Below are 18,140 nucleotides of genomic sequence, written 5' to 3'. Positions count from 1 at the left end.
TGATTAAATAACGCCTTGATTAAATAACGCCTTCTACACAAAATTCATCACACCTGTTTGTGCTTCTGAAAAACCTACAGAATTTAGACCAAATCGGAGGGCGGGTTTATAAGGGGGAACCCACATTTCGACAAAAAGTTTGAAATTCTAATTCCCAACAGTGAGGCGTGGTGTACACAGACCCCGGGGAATAAAATATATATAGATTTCTACACTGATGGCTCCAAATTGGATGGACAAGTGGGTTTCGGAGTATATTCTAAAAATCTGGAACTTCGAATAGCGAAAAGATTACCTAATCACTGTAGTGTTTTTCAGGCTGAAATATGAGCAATAAGAGAGGTGGCGAATTGGCTGAGAAGTAATGTTCCAAAAAATGTTGCATTAATATATACTCAGACAGTCAACCTGCAATAAAATCCTTGGACTCTGTGTTCCTTAACTCGAAAACGACCATCGACTGCCGCAAATCTCTCAACGAGAAGGCTGAGCAGTACAATATTCACCTAATATGGATGGCTGGCCATAGGAACATACCGGGGAACTGCGAAGCAGATGAGTTAGCAAGGCTAGGAACTACCTTACATATTCCAGGGGAACTAGAATCTATTGGTATGTCTCTGGCTACCTGCAATCTCTTACTGCGTGAGAAGGCTGTCATGATGGCAAATGTTCGATGTGAGAATTGTAACGAAACCAAGCGAATATGGCCCCATTTAAACTTGAACCGCACACTAGATATGCTAGTGTTCTCAAGACGTAAGATATCACTCCTGATATCTGCTATAACGGGTCGCTGTCTGATAGGCGAATTTGCAAAAACTATTGATGCGAAGTATAATGACTACTGTATAAGCTGTCATGATGCGGGGGAAAAGAAATCAATTAAACACCTCTTGTGTGAGTGTCCTGCATTTTGTGCAAGGCGTAAGCGAATTTTAGGGGCATATATATAGGGGCATTGGCGGACCTGGAAAACGTTAACTTAAGTCGTCTGTTAATGTTTTTGGAACAATCTGGTTGGTTCAACAAAAGAAAATAATACAGAAGGTACAGTGGTTAAAACTAGAAGTGTCCATATGTAATAGGTACTTTAACCTAACCCCTGCCAGCATTTCAATGTTCCATTTCATCCTCATCGCAACCACAGACTCGTAAGTGACACTGCAACAATCGCCAACTGTGATAGTATTTTGCCATTACTATTTGCATGAATGTATTATGCCATCACTACTGTTACAAGAGCCATTTTTTATTTTGTGAAGGTTAGGTTAGGTTAGGTGGCAGCCCGATGTATCAGGCTCACTTAGACTATTCAGTCCATTGTGATACCACATTGGTGAACTTGTTATTTTGTGAAACACCAAGCATAACTATCTTCTTATAATTTATTTAAATGAAAACGATAATGAAGTGCTGAAAACATAGTTATTTCGCTTAAAATTGTAAAAGGTATATTGGTAAACAATTTCTGACTTTCCGAATGGAATAAAGTGATAGTTTTTCCAGACACGCTGCCACCATGGGAATAAAAGCACTGGCTGATAGACGCTACAACATGCAACTTGTAACTCAACATCAATATTTTATTAATGCATAAAAATATGTTAAATGTGATGTGATAGTCGTATAAATGTTATATTTATGAGAATTTATAAATGTTTAATAAACTTAATAAAAATCTGAACAATCGTGTTTTACTTGACCACAATGATTCTTTTACAACTATCTTAAAATGCACTTTCTCTGATTGTTTGAAAGGGCTCTTATTGGCGTCCTTCTAAATATATCCAGAAGGGAACCTAATAATTGCACTCATGCGATACTTTTTTGTAGTCACTTGGCGTGGTACAACTTCTCAATAGTGACGGCGCTTTTCCGAGGAGTTTTGGATATCGTATACGACTGTTTTCGACGTAGTGGAGATTCTCAGAAGCGCCCCCCAAATACAAACAATGTTGGCAGGGACCTAACCTAAGGGGGATGTATCAAAATCTATACCGATACACAATTTATTCGGAACTCCTATTTATGGTCCTCAGAATCCTCTAGATATCAAATTACAAGCAAATTGGATAAAAACTACGGTTTCTAGAAGTTCAAGAAATAAAATCGGGAGATCGGGCTATATGGGGGCTATAGCAAACCATAGACCGATACACACCAAATTCGGCACACCTGTTTGTGTTCCTAAAATACCTTTAGATTTCTAATTTCAGGAAAATCGGATTGAAAATTCGGTTTCTAGAAGCTCAATAAATAAAACCAGGAGATCTTCTATATGGGGGCTATACCAAAACATCGACCGATACACTACATTTTCAACACATTTGTGGTTCCAAAATTTTAGGCAAATCGGATAAAAAATATGGTTTATAGAAACCGAAGACCCCAAATCGGGGGTCGTAATATTTGGAAAACGATATGCGAATAGCAAAACTTCCCTTCCGTAGATTGTGACAAAATGGGGTTGCTCCAAAATATACGCGATTATTACTTTACAAGTACATTATTTCGATATTTAGTATTTTTGATTTACTGCCAAGACATATAGCAATTTATTGTTAAGCATGTTTTATATAAGCTTCACAATATCTTTGAAAAATTGATTCATTTATTTTGAATTCGCAGAGGCAAGTCTCATCGATTTGAAATCGGAAAACTTTTGCGATTTGCGATGACCGGAACAAGTCTATTTGGAGAAATCGCAAATTTTTTGCGATTACGATTATGGGAACAGGTATGATTGTTTTTGTCATACTACCTGGGAATTATTTTACCATGCGTTTACTCTCAAAACTTATGCGCTTTACAGACTATCAGTTATTCCGGACGGAATATCGGTGTTTGTAAGGAATCTTACAGTGTGTCGGATCGATGCGACTTGTCGGCGATGACTAAATAATCGGTAAATTTGTTATCGATCCCATAAACATGCAGCAGTATCGATTATGCCTTCTGACTTAACTTATATTGTGCACAACATATGTTATATGTTCGACACGAGCACTGTCGTCCGGAATAACTGATAGTCTGTAAAGCGAATTACAGCCAATATCTCATATCCGAAACGAACGCTTTCGTTCGTCTGAAGAACCAAAACTGTTGATTTTCTTTTATAAATTCATCGGTTTTGAATTCTTTCAGATATTTTTGGAATTATAATGCCTCGATCAAGGATAAAAACACTGACTGAATCTTTTTCATAAAGTGTGCTTAGTGTGGACGTTCTTATTGGGTATATATATCTGTTAATCTATTACAATCGGTCTGCCATTTAGCAACTCTGTGATTGTTTGACATGTTTGTAATAGAATTAAGTAAACAGCTGTTTATCACAGTCAAGAGGAAGAAGTCCTGTAAAACTCAATCAAACACAGAAATTGTGAAAATTCTAATATAAAACGGCGGAAAACAGTGACAAAAGAATCAGAAACGTGTTTAAATCATTCAAAAAAGCCTTCGGTAAGGCAAAATTCATACAATATAAAGTGATTGTTACCAAATAAGGCGGTTGTAAAACAAGAAATTTCTTGTGGCCGAAGCAAAAATACCACTAGCATGTCGGCGTTTACAGAAACAGCCTTTCTGAAAAAGTTAGCCGAGCTCAATTCAAGCCAACAAAGTATACAAACCTTGTCGCTTTGGCTTATACATCATCGCAAACACCATGCAAGTATAGTTAGGACATGGGGCAGGGAGCTATTAAATGGTGAGTTTACAGTCAGAACACATTACGCATATTGCAACGTGACAGTTTTTTCTTTGTTTGCTTATTTTTTGTATGAATAAAATAGCTCCGGAACCTAAGAAGTTAACTTTCATGTACTTGGCAAATGATGTTATCCAAAATAGCAAGAAAAAGGGTCCCGAATACGGTAAGGAGTATATGAACGCCCTTCCCAAAGCATTTTCCCATATAGGTGAAACTTGCAAAACGGAAAAATTGTTTGGAAGCTTGGGTCGTATATTAAACATCTGGGAAGAAAGAGGGGTTTATGAACCAAAAGTAATTGAAGATTATCGATTACGACTAAACAGTAAGGGAGGTGCTGCCGATACGGTTGAAAAATCATCAACCTCTGCGAATGGTGTGGACGAGAGGCGTGAAGTGAAACGCAAACATGAAGATGGTAAACATAAATCCAAAAAATCTCGATCTTCGCCAAATCATCATGAGGAAAAGGTATCTGCTTCTAATGTGTTGGAACACAATGGAGACGGTGATGAAAGCCCCTATGTACCACTGGGTGAGCCACCGGAACCCGAGGATCTCATAAAGGCTTTGATAAGTATTGAGAATTCAGCCTCAAGTGATGCGATTGTACGTGAACGTATTGCCAATCTGCCACCAGAGATATCAGAAGTGAGTTGTCTTTCAAAGTTAGAGGATAAGGAAGATGCTCAGAATTTAGCAAAACAGGTATGAAGAAGAAATATATTGAACAAAAAGCAAGAAGTAATTAAATTAATTTTCGTCTACTTTAAGGTCAATGAGGCTGTAGAACTTTTGAATGATTACAATGCTCGTTTAGCAGCTGAAATGGAAGAACGTACAAAATTGGCTGTTATGTTACGTGATTTCCAGGCCGAACAAAAGGAATTATTGACTCAAGCTGAGAAACGTTTGGAAGTAAATATAGCATTTTGTTTTCGTATATTCCATTTAGAGCTAAGTATGTTTGTTAAAGTATTAAAATCAGTCATGGAACATTCCGTTTTGTATACGGTGTCTTTATTTGAAAGTCGCTTAAAATATTCTTGAGTTTTCGGGATTAATAACCAAAACAAAATGAATCAAAGCAGCTTTACATATTCGCCAAATCGGATAATATAGCCAGATATGATATATTTTCAGAAAAAATAGTAAAAAAAATAAAAGTTGGTTTAGTGAACTTAATAACAGGTTGGCTGATAAGTCCCCGGTCTAACAAGGAAAAACACATTTTTTTTTGTCAAAATTCGTTTTTATTATTCAACATAGTTCCCTTCAAGAGCTATACAACGATTATAACGACCTTCCAATTTTTTGATACCATTTTGGTAGTACTCCTTCGATTTTGCCTTAAAATATGCCTCAGTTTCGGCGATCACCTCTTCATTGCAGCCAAATTTTTTCCCTGCGAGCATCCTTTTGAGAACAAGAAAAAGTCGCTGGGGCCAGATCTGGAGAATACGGTGGGTGGGGAAGCAATTCGAAGCCCAATTCATGAATTTTTGCCATCGTTCTCAATGACTTGTGGCACGGTGCGTTGTCTTGGTGGAACAACACTTTTTTTCTTCTTCATATGGAGCCGTTTCGCCGCGATTTCAACCTTCAAACGCTCCAATAACGCCATATAATACACCGTTGATGGTTTTTCCCTTCTCAAGATAATCGATAAAAATTATTCCATGCGCTTCCCAAAAAACAGAGGCCATTACTTTGCCAGCGGACTTTTGAGTCTTTCCACGCTTCGGAGACGGTTCACCGGTCGCTGTCCACTCAGCCGACTGTCGATTGGACTCAGGAGTGTTGTGATGGAGCCATGTTTCATCCATTGTCACATATCGACGGAAAAACTCGGGTGTATTACGAGTTAACAGCTGCAAACACCGCTCAGAATCATCAACACGTTGATGTTTTTGGTCAAATGTGAGCTCGCGCGGCAACCATTTTGCACAGAGCTTCCGCATATCCAAATATTGATTAATGATATGACCAACACGTTCCTTTGATATCTTTAAGGCCTCTGCTATCTCGATCAACTTCATTTTACAGTCATTCAAAATCATTTTGTGGATTTTTTTGATGTTTTCGTCGGTAACCACCTCTTTCGGGCGTCCACTGCGTTCACCGTCCTCTGTGCTCATTTCACCACGCTTGAATTTTGCATACCAATCAATTAGTGTTGATTTCCCTGGGGCAGAGTCCGGAAACTCATTATCAAGCCAAGTTTTTGCTTCCACCGTATTTTTTCCCTTCAGAAAACAGTATTTTATCAAAACACGAAATTCCTTTTTCTCCATTTTTTTTTTCACAATAACAAAAGTTGCTCCACAAAAGACGCTCTATCTCACAAACTAATTGACCTACAGACGTCAAATGTTGAAAGTTGGTACTATATAAAAATATTATGCATTTAATACTAGCGGGAAAGATCATTGCTTTCCATTGCTTACTCAAATTAGAATCTATTGGCCGATAGAATTCATTATTTCATCTCAAAAATGATGTCAAAGTTATTGTTCCGAATTCTCGATTTTACTAGTTGTTTCAGTCCGCCATGAAGACTTTGAGAGTTTTGGAAAGATATCTAGTTTCTGTGCGAATGAATGGACTCGTTTCTATTGTTAGAGGCTGTTAATAGTCCTACGCGAGCTATAAAGTGTGGCTGATATATATATTTCTACACACTTCAGGTTGCTATCATCCGACAGCTGACCGATTTATTCATTTTATTATTTACAAGCTTACAAAAGCATTTTGACCAATTGCATTCAGAAATATAGCTAGTCGTGATGGAATACAAACGAGCTGTACATTTGGATGGAAAACCACTACTGGCTATCATTAGGACACTCCAGCATTTAAGTGTCGAAAAATTTTTTGTTTCACCAAATAGTAGACGAAACAGTAACAACACCAGAAATGATCCGATAAGTGAAGGCAATATTTGATCGAGATCCGCGCCACAGTGATAGAAAACTTATTCGTGAGATGAACATATCGCGAGAACGGATGCAAAAATATTGAAAAGTGAGCTTGGACTAAATTCATTGGAGTTCGAAAACGTACAAGGTTCACAAAAAAGTTAGATTGGAAAGAGCCAAGGAGTTGCTTCGTCCGCTCAAAAATGGTCAGTTACCGAATTCGATTTTCCCCGATGAGAAGCCATACCAACTGCTGAACAAACAAAATGATCGGGTTTATTTGCCAAACAACTCAGATAAAAATGTACACCTTCGTTTTGCCACAAGAACCCAAGCGCTGATAATGACGTGGGCCGATAGTGGTTCTCCGCTCATATTCATCGACCGTGGGGTAAAAATAAATGGCGAATATTATAGAAAATATGGAATCAAAGAAAGTACTGAAGCCCTGGGCAGAAAAAAAAATTCGGCCGTAGACCATACCGAAAAAACTCAGCACCCGTGATCCAAAAATGGCGTAAAAACGAGGTTCCCCTTGGACTTTTGCACCTGGGTCATTTTGCAGAGTAAGATGGGTCCTAAACAAGTATCAAAGTGCTATCATTTCAAGGCTCTTTGACATGAATGGCCCAAAAACCCGCCAGAGTTTCGTGCAACGTGTGATGGCTTTCTCGGCAGTTTGAAGACCATAATTCGTGCCGAATGTAGCCAATTCCTATAAATCTCAACTCGTTCCACAATTTGACTTTGTTTCCGAAATTTACTGCTTTGGAATAATAAAGTGAAAAAATATAGCGCTCTACCTTGTTCGATTACATAGTCAAAAAATTCAGTCAAGAGAAACCCGATGGAAACCGTCGTATTCATTCGCATGAGTATGAGTACGAGTATGAAGCATGAGGGACATTTACTCATACAGTGCACTCGCGGTAACGTGAACTAATTAAAACCAAGAGAGTTCACGTTGGCGAACTTCAGCGAATTTCAGAAAAAAACATAGCCATGTTTGGGAGTTTTACACGTTCTAGGGTTATAGTCTTATAGTTTTGTTATTAGTAATATTTAAAACTTAATTTAACTTTAATTTAAAACATTAAAAAAAGAGATTGGAAAAATATCAGTGGGTATGGAATTTTAAAGCAATTTAATTAATTATTATACCCACCACCATAGAATGGTGACGGGGGTATAATAAGTTTGTCATTCCGTTTGTAACGCATCGAAATATCGATTTCCGACTATATAAAGTATATATATTCTTGATCAGGGAGAAATTCTAAGACGATATAACGATGTCCGTCTGTCCGTCTGTCTGTCTGTCTGTCTGTCTGTCTGTCTGTCTGTTGTAATCACGCTACAGTCTTCAATAATGAAGCAATCGTGCTGAAATTTTGCACAAGCTCGTCTTTTGTCTGCAGGCAGGTCAAGTTCGAAGATGGGCTATATCGGTCCAGGTTTTGATATAGTCCCCATATAAACCGACCTCCCGATTTGGGGTCTTGGGCTTATAGAAATCGTAGTTTTTATCCAATTTGCCTGAAATTTGAAATCTGGAGGTATTTTATGACCATAAAGAGATGTGCCAAAAATGGTGAGTATCGGTCCACGTTTTGGTATAGCCCCCATATAGACCGATCTCCCGATCTTACTTCTTGGGCTTATAGAAACCGCAGTTTTTATTCAATTTACCTGAAATTTGAAATCTAGAGGTATTGTAGGACCACAAATACGTGTGCCAAAAATTGTGAGTATCGGTCCATATTTTGGGATAGCCCCAATATAGACCGATCTCCCGATTTTACTTCTTGAGCTTATAGAAACCGCAGTTTTTATTCAATTTACCTGAAATTGGAAATCTAGAGGTATTGTAGGACCACAAATACGTGTGCCAAAAATTGTGAGTATCGGTCCATATTTTGGGATAGCCCCCATATAGACCGATCTCCCGATTTGGGGTCTTGGGCTTATAGAAACCGTATTTTTTATCCAATTTGTCTGAAATTGGAAATCTAGAGGTAAAGGGTGATTTGTTAAGAGCTTGATAACTTTTTTTAAAAAAAAAACGCATAAAATTTGCAAAATCTCATCGGTTCTTTATTTGAAACGTTAGATTGGTCCATGACATTTACTTTTTGAAGATAATTTCATTTAAATGTTGACCGCGGCTGCGTCTTAGGTGGTCCATTCGGAAAGTCCAATTTTGGGCAACTTTTTCGAGCATTTCGGCCGGAATAGCCCGAATTTCTTCGGAAATGTTATCTTCCAAAGCTGGAATAGTTGCTGGCTTATTTCTGTAGACTTTAGACTTGACGTAGCCTTACAAAAAATAGTCTAAAGGCGTCAAATCGCATGATCTTGGTGGCCAACTTACCGGTCCATTTCTTGAGATGAATTGTTCTCCGAAGTTTTCCCTCAAAATGGCCATAGAATCGCGAGCTGTGTGGCATGTAGCGCCATCTTGTTGAAACCAAATGTCAACCAAGTTCAGTTCTTCCATTTTTGGCAACAAAAAGTTTGTTAGCATCGAACGATAGCGATCGCCATTCACCGTAACGTTGCGTCCAACAGCATCTTTGAAAAAATACGGTCCAATGATTCCACCAGCGTACAAACCACACCAAACAGTGCATTTTTCGGGATGCATGGGCAGTTCTTGAACGGCTTCTGGTTGCTCTTCACTCCAAATGCGGCAATTTTGCTTATTTACGTAGCCATTCAACCAGAAATGAGCCTCATCGCTGAACAAAATTTGTCGATAAAAAAGCGGATTTTCTGCCACTGATTTTGGTAATAAAATTCAATGATTTGCAAGCGTTGCTCGTTAGTAAGTCTATTCATGATGAAATGTCAAAGCATACTGAGCATCTTTCTCTTTGACACCATGTCTGAAATCCCACGTGATCTGTCAAATACTAATGCATGAAAATCCTAACCTCAAAAGAATCACCCTCTATTTTAGGACCATAAAGAGGTGTGCCGAAAATGGTGAGTATCGATCCATATTTTGGTATAGCCCCCATATAGACCGATTTCCCAATTTTACTTCTTGGGCTTCTAGAATCCGAAGTTTTTATCCTATTTGCCTGAAATCTAGAGGTATTTTCGGGTCACAAAGAGGTGTGCCGAAAATAGTGGGTATCGGTCCATATTTTAGTATAGCCCCCATAAGAACGATCTCCCGATTTAACTCCTTGGGTTTCTAGAAACCGTAGTTTTTATCTGATATGCCTGAAATTGTAAATATTCTGGTATTTTAGGCTCACAAACACGTGTATCGGATTAAGTTTTTATCGGTCCATTTGGTAATGCCTCCATATAGACCGACTTCACTTCTTGAGGGTGTAGAAGGCGCACTGATCATGAAAATTGCTTGAAACTCAATGTAAAATTTCCAGATTTTACTTCTACAGATTTAAGATTTCAAATCAAGACGTTATTTTATAATTTTCTTGCACACTTACAAGAGATGTTAATGATTCCTCTAAACCTCAAACAAAAATGGTTCTTATAAATCCAGAATCTGATATAGTCCTCATAGGTGAAATCTTTAAATTTATCTTCGGGTTGTGTCCTCAAGTCCTCAAGCCCTCCTGAAATTTCAAAGGAAACCCTAATATTTGGTTCATGGTGGTGGGTATTTAAGATTCGGCCCGGCCGAACTTACTGCTGTATATACTTGTTTTTTTTTTAATATATTGTCAAAATTTTATTTCTATAAAAAAAATTGTCAAAATTTTATTTCTCTAGAAAATTTTGTCAAAATTTTATTTCTCTAGAAAATTTTATTAAAATTTTATTTCTATAGAAAATTTTGCTAAAAGTTTGTTTCTATAGAAAATTTTGTTAAAATTATATTCCAATAAAAAATTTTGCTAAAAATTTTTTCTGTAGAAAATTTTGTTAAAATTGCTGTTCTCTTCCGGCGAAACGTAAAGAAAATGGGATTTGGAACATACTTTGTAGTAACAAATGTCCTTTTTTAAAAATGTTTTCATTCTATTATATTATTTGGCAGACAATTTGAAATTATAACTGCCGATAACCAATTAATCAAAACAGCGCTTGGACCGCAACTTCGGTAATACCGAAACTGAAGGCATTGTGCGACATCTATAGGGTTCTCGTCCTCTGGTATTTCTTAAACTCAAAACAAAAAGTGAACCCTATATTTCACTAAAGCCGATTTAATTCTATTTTAGTTCGTGGAACTATTACATTTTAGGAAAGTTTCCATGACTTTAATAATTTTTTGCGTACGTTAGTTAAATTTGGGAGCCACCGTGGTGCAATGGTTAGCATGCCCGCCTTGCATACACAAGGTTGTGGGTTCGATTCCTGCTTCGACCGAACACCAAAAAGTTTTTCAGCGGTGGATTATCCCACCTCAGTAATGCAGGTGACATTTCTGAGGGTTTCAAAGCTTCTCTAAGTGGTTTCACTGCAATGTGGAACGCCGTTCGGATTCGGCTATAAAAAGGAGGTCCCTTGTCATTGAGCTTAACATGGAATCGGGCAGCACTCAGTGATAAGAGAGAAGTTCACCAATGTGGTATCACAATGGACTGAATAGTCTAAGTGAGCCTGATACATCGGGCTGCCACCTAAACTAACCTAACCTAGTTAAATTTTAGTTAATTTAGAGGAAAAAGTTATGCACAAATGAAGCATAAAAATTAACTAAATTCGTGTCTCCCACAAAATAGCTCAGAATTTCTTAAAAGTTGTAAATTTTAAGGCCCTAAAAACATGTTTGCAATTTTGAACTCCGAGGTTTTCCTTCAAACTACGACATTTTCTTTAATAAGTGAAATATAAATAAATTTAAAATTAATAAATAAAATTCACGAAAAAAGCCAAACTAGATCAGTAAAAAATTCGGTAGGTGTATTTGAAATTGTATTTGTCTTCTAAAAACCGATTGTTTTCCCTTTCCCTTTGTTTTGTAAAGGCTTTTTTTATAAAGCAATCTGAATTTCTATTCGTTAAACTACACTTGAAGAAATTTGTTATTAGATAAATAAATAAAATGTAAAGGGTACATTTTTACAAAATTTGAAAAAAAAAAATATTTTGACAAGATTAAAAATTTTACTACTTTGTATCCTTAGTGTAGCATATAATTATATAAGTTCAAATAAAAATAATACTAACGCTAATTTTCTTTATTCTTTTTTAGGAATTTAAAAAGAAAAAGGAAAAAATATTGGCCGTCCAACGCGAGATACGTGATCACCTTTCGAATTTGCCAGATCTAACTCAATTACCTGATGTCACTGGAGGGTTGGCCCCTCTACCATCGGCAGGTGATTTATTCAATATTCATTGAAAACCACAAACCTCTACATATGTATAGTCAAACTTATATACATGTGTATTTATATGAAATTTTCTATAAAAGGAATTCTATGAATTGTTTATAGAAAAACTGATGAAGAAAAAAAAAATAATCGACAACATTAAGATAGGACGAAAAAACAACAACATCAATAATAACATAACAATATTTGATAGTTTTCAAATACATATTTTTGGACAAAGCCACACGTAAAAAAACAAATATTATTAAATTGTTACAATTAGATTATACATTGCATTGGGATCCTTAAAAAAGAAAAACAAAGTACTTGTTTAAAATTTCAATATATTAATATAACGATTTTGTATTTTTTTGTTTTTCAACAACATTTGGAAATAATAATTATAAAAAATTCATTGTTGTTTAAAAGAAGAATTAAGAAATATTGAATCCTTCTTATCTATGTTTTAGAGAAGTTTTTTGTTTTATCCCTGTGACTGGTCTTTTTCCATAAAATTTTTAAGCACATAAAAATTATTCTGTATGGACGATCCCTTTATTTTTTTAAGATAGTTTTGTAAATATAAGTTTTGTTTAAATAAATTCAAATAAACGCATTTCCTAGACTGCATTTCTTTTATATTTTGTTCATTTTAAACTACATTTTTTATGGTCAACAAATAAACAATTCGACGGTATATTCGTGCCTATTCTGGTACACAATGTATCGCTTTCGTTAGGTGTCACACTTAAGAGGTGTTCTGGACTACACGTTTGTTCTGCGTGGGCCAAATATACTATCGTATGCAAAGTTAGAAGATTTTTAAAAGAAATAAATAACAGAAACACAGACTTTGGTGTGATTTTTTTTACATATTTTGCGCATTTTATTGTGCAAAATTACTTGCATATGAATATGCAAATATGATTACAAAACAAAAAAACATTGAAATTTGAACAAAAATTTCTTCTGAATGGTGTATATTAGAGGTGTATGCGTGACACGAAATTCTCGTGAGACGCGTGAATCATATAAGTCGTGAACAAAATCCAAAGCAACTCTCGTGAATGTGCGTGAATGGGACTAAAATAAATATGTCGTATGTGAGCGTGTGTGAGAAATAAAATCGTTTCGTGAATTTGCGTGAATAAAATTTCTGCAAAATCGCGCTCACGAGAAAAATTAAGATTTAATTCATACTCGTATGTTAACTGAAATTAATTTAGCTCTCGAACTATATTCTATTTTTGAATTTTGTTACCTTTGCTGATTTCCGTTTGGAAAATGTCGTGAATTTGTCGTGAATCTCATAAATTGTCGTGAATCGTGCGTGAGTCTTTAAAAGTAGCTCGTGCGTGAATGTGCGTGAGTGGGATTGGCTACCACACGTACCGTGCGAGGCGTTCATGAATAAACATTTTGCTTCGTGAATGTGAATAAAATTTCAGTCACGCGCACACCTCTAGTGTATATGTTTAGGCAGTGATGCCAATTTGGTGCTTTTAGCATTTCCAAAAAGAACCAAATTGCCTTGCTTTTTCAACACGGAAGAAAAAGGGTGTTTTTCATATGTTTGGGTGTAAAAATTATATGCTTGGAACTGAAATTTTTTAACACAATATTTTTAAGTGCAAGCATATAATGTTCATAAACTAGCATAACATGTTTGGGACATATATGTTAATATGTTAGAACATATTATGTTTGGGACATAAAAAGTTTGTAAACATAATATGCTTAGATGCAAACATATATTAATTTGGAAATAGTCTATAAACATATATGTGTTTAGAAAGAGAGACCTAGAGAGTATGCTGCATGTAAAATAATGGAAGTAACCAATTGGCGCCTTAAAAATATATTAACACAAAGAAAATTTCATTAAAATTTGGTACTACCAGTGTATGCCCTAAGGTGAAACATAATATGTGTAAACAATACAAACAATATTTTGGTTGCACCAATCCTGAAAATATATATGTTTGAAGCAACATGTGTTTGGGGTATATGTTACAGAAGCGATTTTTTAAGGTGTAGCGTTTTCATTTAATGCTTTTTTCAATTTTATGGTAAAATAATTCCCAGGTAGTTGCAGTATTACAAAACAACAAAAGTCAAGTACATCCTTATGTCAGTTTTTTTTTACAAGATACCAATAGTAACCTACCCTGCCAGCTTTTCAAAGTTCCATTTCATCCTCATCGCTAACACAGACTCGTATGTGACACTACCGCAATCGCCAACTGTGATGGGGGAAGCGTATCAGAAAGTACAAAATGTCATAAAAGTATTTTGCCATCACTATTGTCACAAAAGCCATTTTATATTTTGTGAAACGCCAAGCGCAAATGTCTTATTATAATTTATTACAATAAAAACGAAGTGCTGAAAACATACCCTGCCAACATTTTTTGAATTTGATGGCGCTTCTGAGAATCCCCACCACGTCGAAAACAGTCGTCTATGACATCCAAAACTCGTTGGAAAAGCGCCGTCACTATTAAGAAGTTACTACAAAAAAGCATCGCATGAGTGCAATTATTAGGTGCCCTTTAGATAAATTTAAAACGACGCCCACAAGAGCCCCTTCAAAATATCAGAAAAAGTGAATTTTAAGATAGTTGTAAAAGAATCATTGTGGTCAAGTAAAATACGAGAGTTTATGGTGATATTTCACGGTGATATAAAAAGTAAGTTTTGCTAGAATATGGGATGAATTAATCAATTGTATTGTCCATTTTTAACATATTAAAATATCGATTTTTGACTCTATATGTACTTTTGATAAAGGTACAATTTTAAGGTAATATAGCAGTAGACCTAACGTTCTAAAGTTTTTTGGCAGGCATGTTGAGTTCGAAGATGAGTCATTGTTGAGTTCGAAGATGGGTCATTTTGTGATATAGCACCTACATATAAACCCATCTTCCAATTTGTTTTAAGAAGTTTTTCCCAGTCTAAGATTTGTCAGAAATTTTGAATTTAGAGTTATTTGAGATCCATAAATAAATGCGGAAATTTCCCGTCGGCCCAGATCCGTTCCGGCTGAAATTTGGTACGTGGTGTTAGTATATGGTCTCTAACAACCATGCAAAAATTGGTCCACATCGGTAAATAATTATATATAGCCCCCATATAAACCGATCACCAGATTTGACCTCCGGAGCCTCTTGGAAGACCAAAATTCATCTGATTCAGTTGAAATTATGCACGTGGTGTTAATATATGGCCTCAAACACCTATGCAAAAATTGGTCGAAATCGGTCCATAATTATATATAGCCCTCATATAAACCGATCCCCAGATTTGACCTCCGGATCCCCTTGGAAGAGCAAAATTCTTCCAATTCGGTTGAAATTTGGTACGCGATGTTAGTATATGGTCTCTAACAACCATACAAAAATTGGTCCACATCGGTAAATAATTATATATAGCCCCCATATAAACCGATCCCCAGATTTGACCTCCGGTGACTTTTGGAGAAGCAAAATTCATCCGATCTGGTTGAAATTTGGTATGTGGTGGTAGCATATGATATTTAACAACCATGCCACAAGTGGTCCATATCAGTCCATAATCATATATAGCCCCCATATAAACCGATCCCGAGATTTGGTTTTGGAGCCTCTTGGAGGAGCAAATTTCATTTCATTTGAGTCAGTTGAAATTTGGTACATTGTGCTGGTATATGGCCGTTAACAACTATGCCTACACTGGTAGAAAAAAGGCGGTACGTGGCCATTACCGTTTGGTATTAATTGATTGATTCACGTTACCTTCTAATTTTGATACCACTTTCTATCAAATCATTTACATCCGGTATATTATGGTATTAACTATCACATACCCGTAGCATATGATATGTCGCCGTTGCTAAAAACTAAGTTGTCGCCTTAGTAGTTTAGTTTGTTCAAATAAAGTAAACAGACGCGTTAATTGCAATATTTCTTGGAAAACATGATGACTGAAAAAACTAAATTTGTGGATATAGCAAAGTATTCGTAAGTATAAAATGTTTTAGTATTATCCCTGCCAACATTTTTTGAATTTGGAGGCGCTTCTGAGAATCCCCACTACGTCGAAAACAATCATATACGACATCAAAAACTCGTCGGAAAAGCGCCGTCACTATTGAGAAGTTGTACCACGCCAAGTTACTACGAAAAAGTTTCTCATCAGTGCAATTATTAGGTGCCTATTTAGATCAATTTCGAAGGACGCCAATAAGAACCCCTGCAAACTATCAAAAAAAGTGCATTTTAAGGTAATTGTAGAAGAATCATTGTGGTCAAGTAAAACACGATTGTGTAGATGTTTATTGATTTGATTAAACATTTATAATTTCTTATAAATATAACATTTTTCGGTTTATCTCATCACATTTAACATAATTTTTTGCAGTAATAAAATAATGATGTTGAGTTTTAAGTAGCAAGTTACATATTGCAGCGTCTATCAGCCAGTTTGTTTGTTTTCGATGGAGACAGCGTGCCTGGAAAAATATTTGAAAAACGATCACTTTATTCTATTTGGAAATTCGAAAATTGTTCACCATATACCTTTCACAATTTTAAGCGTAATATCTATGTTTTCAGAACTTTATAAATTTTTGCTACCGAAAATTTCGCTAGAGGTGCATACCGGCCTTTAAATAAAATATAACAAGCTGATTGCGCTTGGCGTTTCACAAAAAATAAAATGGCTCTTCTAACAGTAGTGATGGCAAAATACTTTCATGTACATTTTGTACTTTTTGATATGCTTCCCCCCTCACAGTTCGCGATGGTTGTGGTGACATTTACAAGTCTGTGGTAGCGATGAGGATGAAATGGAACTTTGAAATACATTTTGTACTTTTTGATATGCTTCCCCCATCACAGTTCGCGATGGTTGTGGTGACATTTACAAGTCTGTGGTAGCGATGAGGATGAAATGGAACTTTGAAATGCTGGCAGGGCACATCCACATAACATATTGTTACGTTTTTATATTTAGGCGTTTTTAATTACCCGACAATTAAAACACAGTTCTTTTAAATAACGACAATCTACAATTTATTTACTATGACTTCACACTTTACAATTCGTTCACACTGAAGTTATTCGTTTGACGCTTTAATTAAGACTGACTCGTTAGCCGCATGCGAGCGCTTTTATATATGACGGTGTGGCAATACGAGAACATTCTGGTAGCACTACAATATTCTGGCAACGCCAGAACATTCTTAGACAATGCTAGAAGTATCTACGACCATTAAGTTATTCGTCTGGTGGCTGCCAAACACATACACACTCACATAGATATATGCTCGCATTACTACAACAACAATGACAATAGACAATGAGATGAAATGAAATGAGAATGCAGAATAACAAAGCAAAGCAAAGAGAGTAAGAACTAACATTTCGGTAAGCAAACAAAAGAACATGAAAGAAATTCAGGAAAATACTAGAAAATGAATAGATGATTCCAACAAGTGATAGAGAAATTTTATCGTTACAATTTGAAATTTTAAATTAACGGAAACTAATTTAAATAAACTTATGTCTATAATTATCAAATTCGTAACACTGCCTCCCGCTTAAGCCTGTTCGTCCCGAACAGGCACAGAACCTGTTCCGTAAGGAGCCAATCGTTCCAGATGTACAACTTTCATCTTTGATCTAGGGCTGTCGTCCTTCTGAATCCGGTATACAACATCATTGATCTTCTTGATGACTTTGTATGGGCCTTCCCACTGTGTTTGCAGTTTAGGACACAATCCTTTCTTTCGTTGCGGGTTAAATAGCAGAACCAATTCTTCTTCTTGGAAGCCCTCAGTATTTACAGCACGATCGTATCTCGCCTTCATTCTGTTGCTGACCATTTTTATTTTGTTGCGCACTGATTCGTGAACTTCACCGAAAGTGTTTGGGATGTCGTTTCTGTTTTCTTCCATGGCGAGCTCATTAGGTTTAGCGCCGAATATCAGATCTCCAGGCAACTTCAACTCAGTTCCGAATAGAACATTGGCCGGTGTTCGAGAGGTGGAATCATGAATGGCAGATCTATACGACAGCAAAAACTTTGGTATATGCTCGTCCCAGTCCCTCTGACCGTTGTCCACTACTTTTCGAAGATGTTCCTCCAGAGTGCGATTAAACCTTTCTACCATGCCATCGGATTGTGGATGTAATGGCGTAGTCCTCGTTTTCTTGATACCAAGGGATT

The 18,140-nt window shown here is 36.3% G+C and overlaps 1 protein-coding gene across 1 annotated transcript; it reads left to right on the top strand.

The window, feature by feature from the left end:
• Window positions 1–3,329: 3,329 nt before the first annotated feature.
• Window positions 3,330–12,560, top strand: LOC142234505 (regulation of nuclear pre-mRNA domain-containing protein 1B). Its single transcript, XM_075305665.1, has 4 exons — window positions 3,330–3,712; window positions 3,798–4,423; window positions 4,490–4,633; window positions 11,810–12,560. The coding sequence occupies exons 1-4, from the start codon at window positions 3,562–3,564 to the stop codon at window positions 11,957–11,959; spliced, it is 1,071 nt and encodes a 356-aa protein (XP_075161780.1). The 5' UTR covers window positions 3,330–3,561; the 3' UTR covers window positions 11,960–12,560.
• The last annotated feature ends 5,580 nt before the right edge of the window (window positions 12,561–18,140 follow it).

Source organism: Haematobia irritans, chromosome 4 (genome assembly GCF_050003625.1).
Source record: "Haematobia irritans isolate KBUSLIRL chromosome 4, ASM5000362v1, whole genome shotgun sequence".
NCBI classification, from domain to species: Eukaryota; Metazoa; Arthropoda; class Insecta; order Diptera; family Muscidae; genus Haematobia; species Haematobia irritans.
This window is presented reverse-complemented; position numbering and strand designations above follow the sequence as displayed.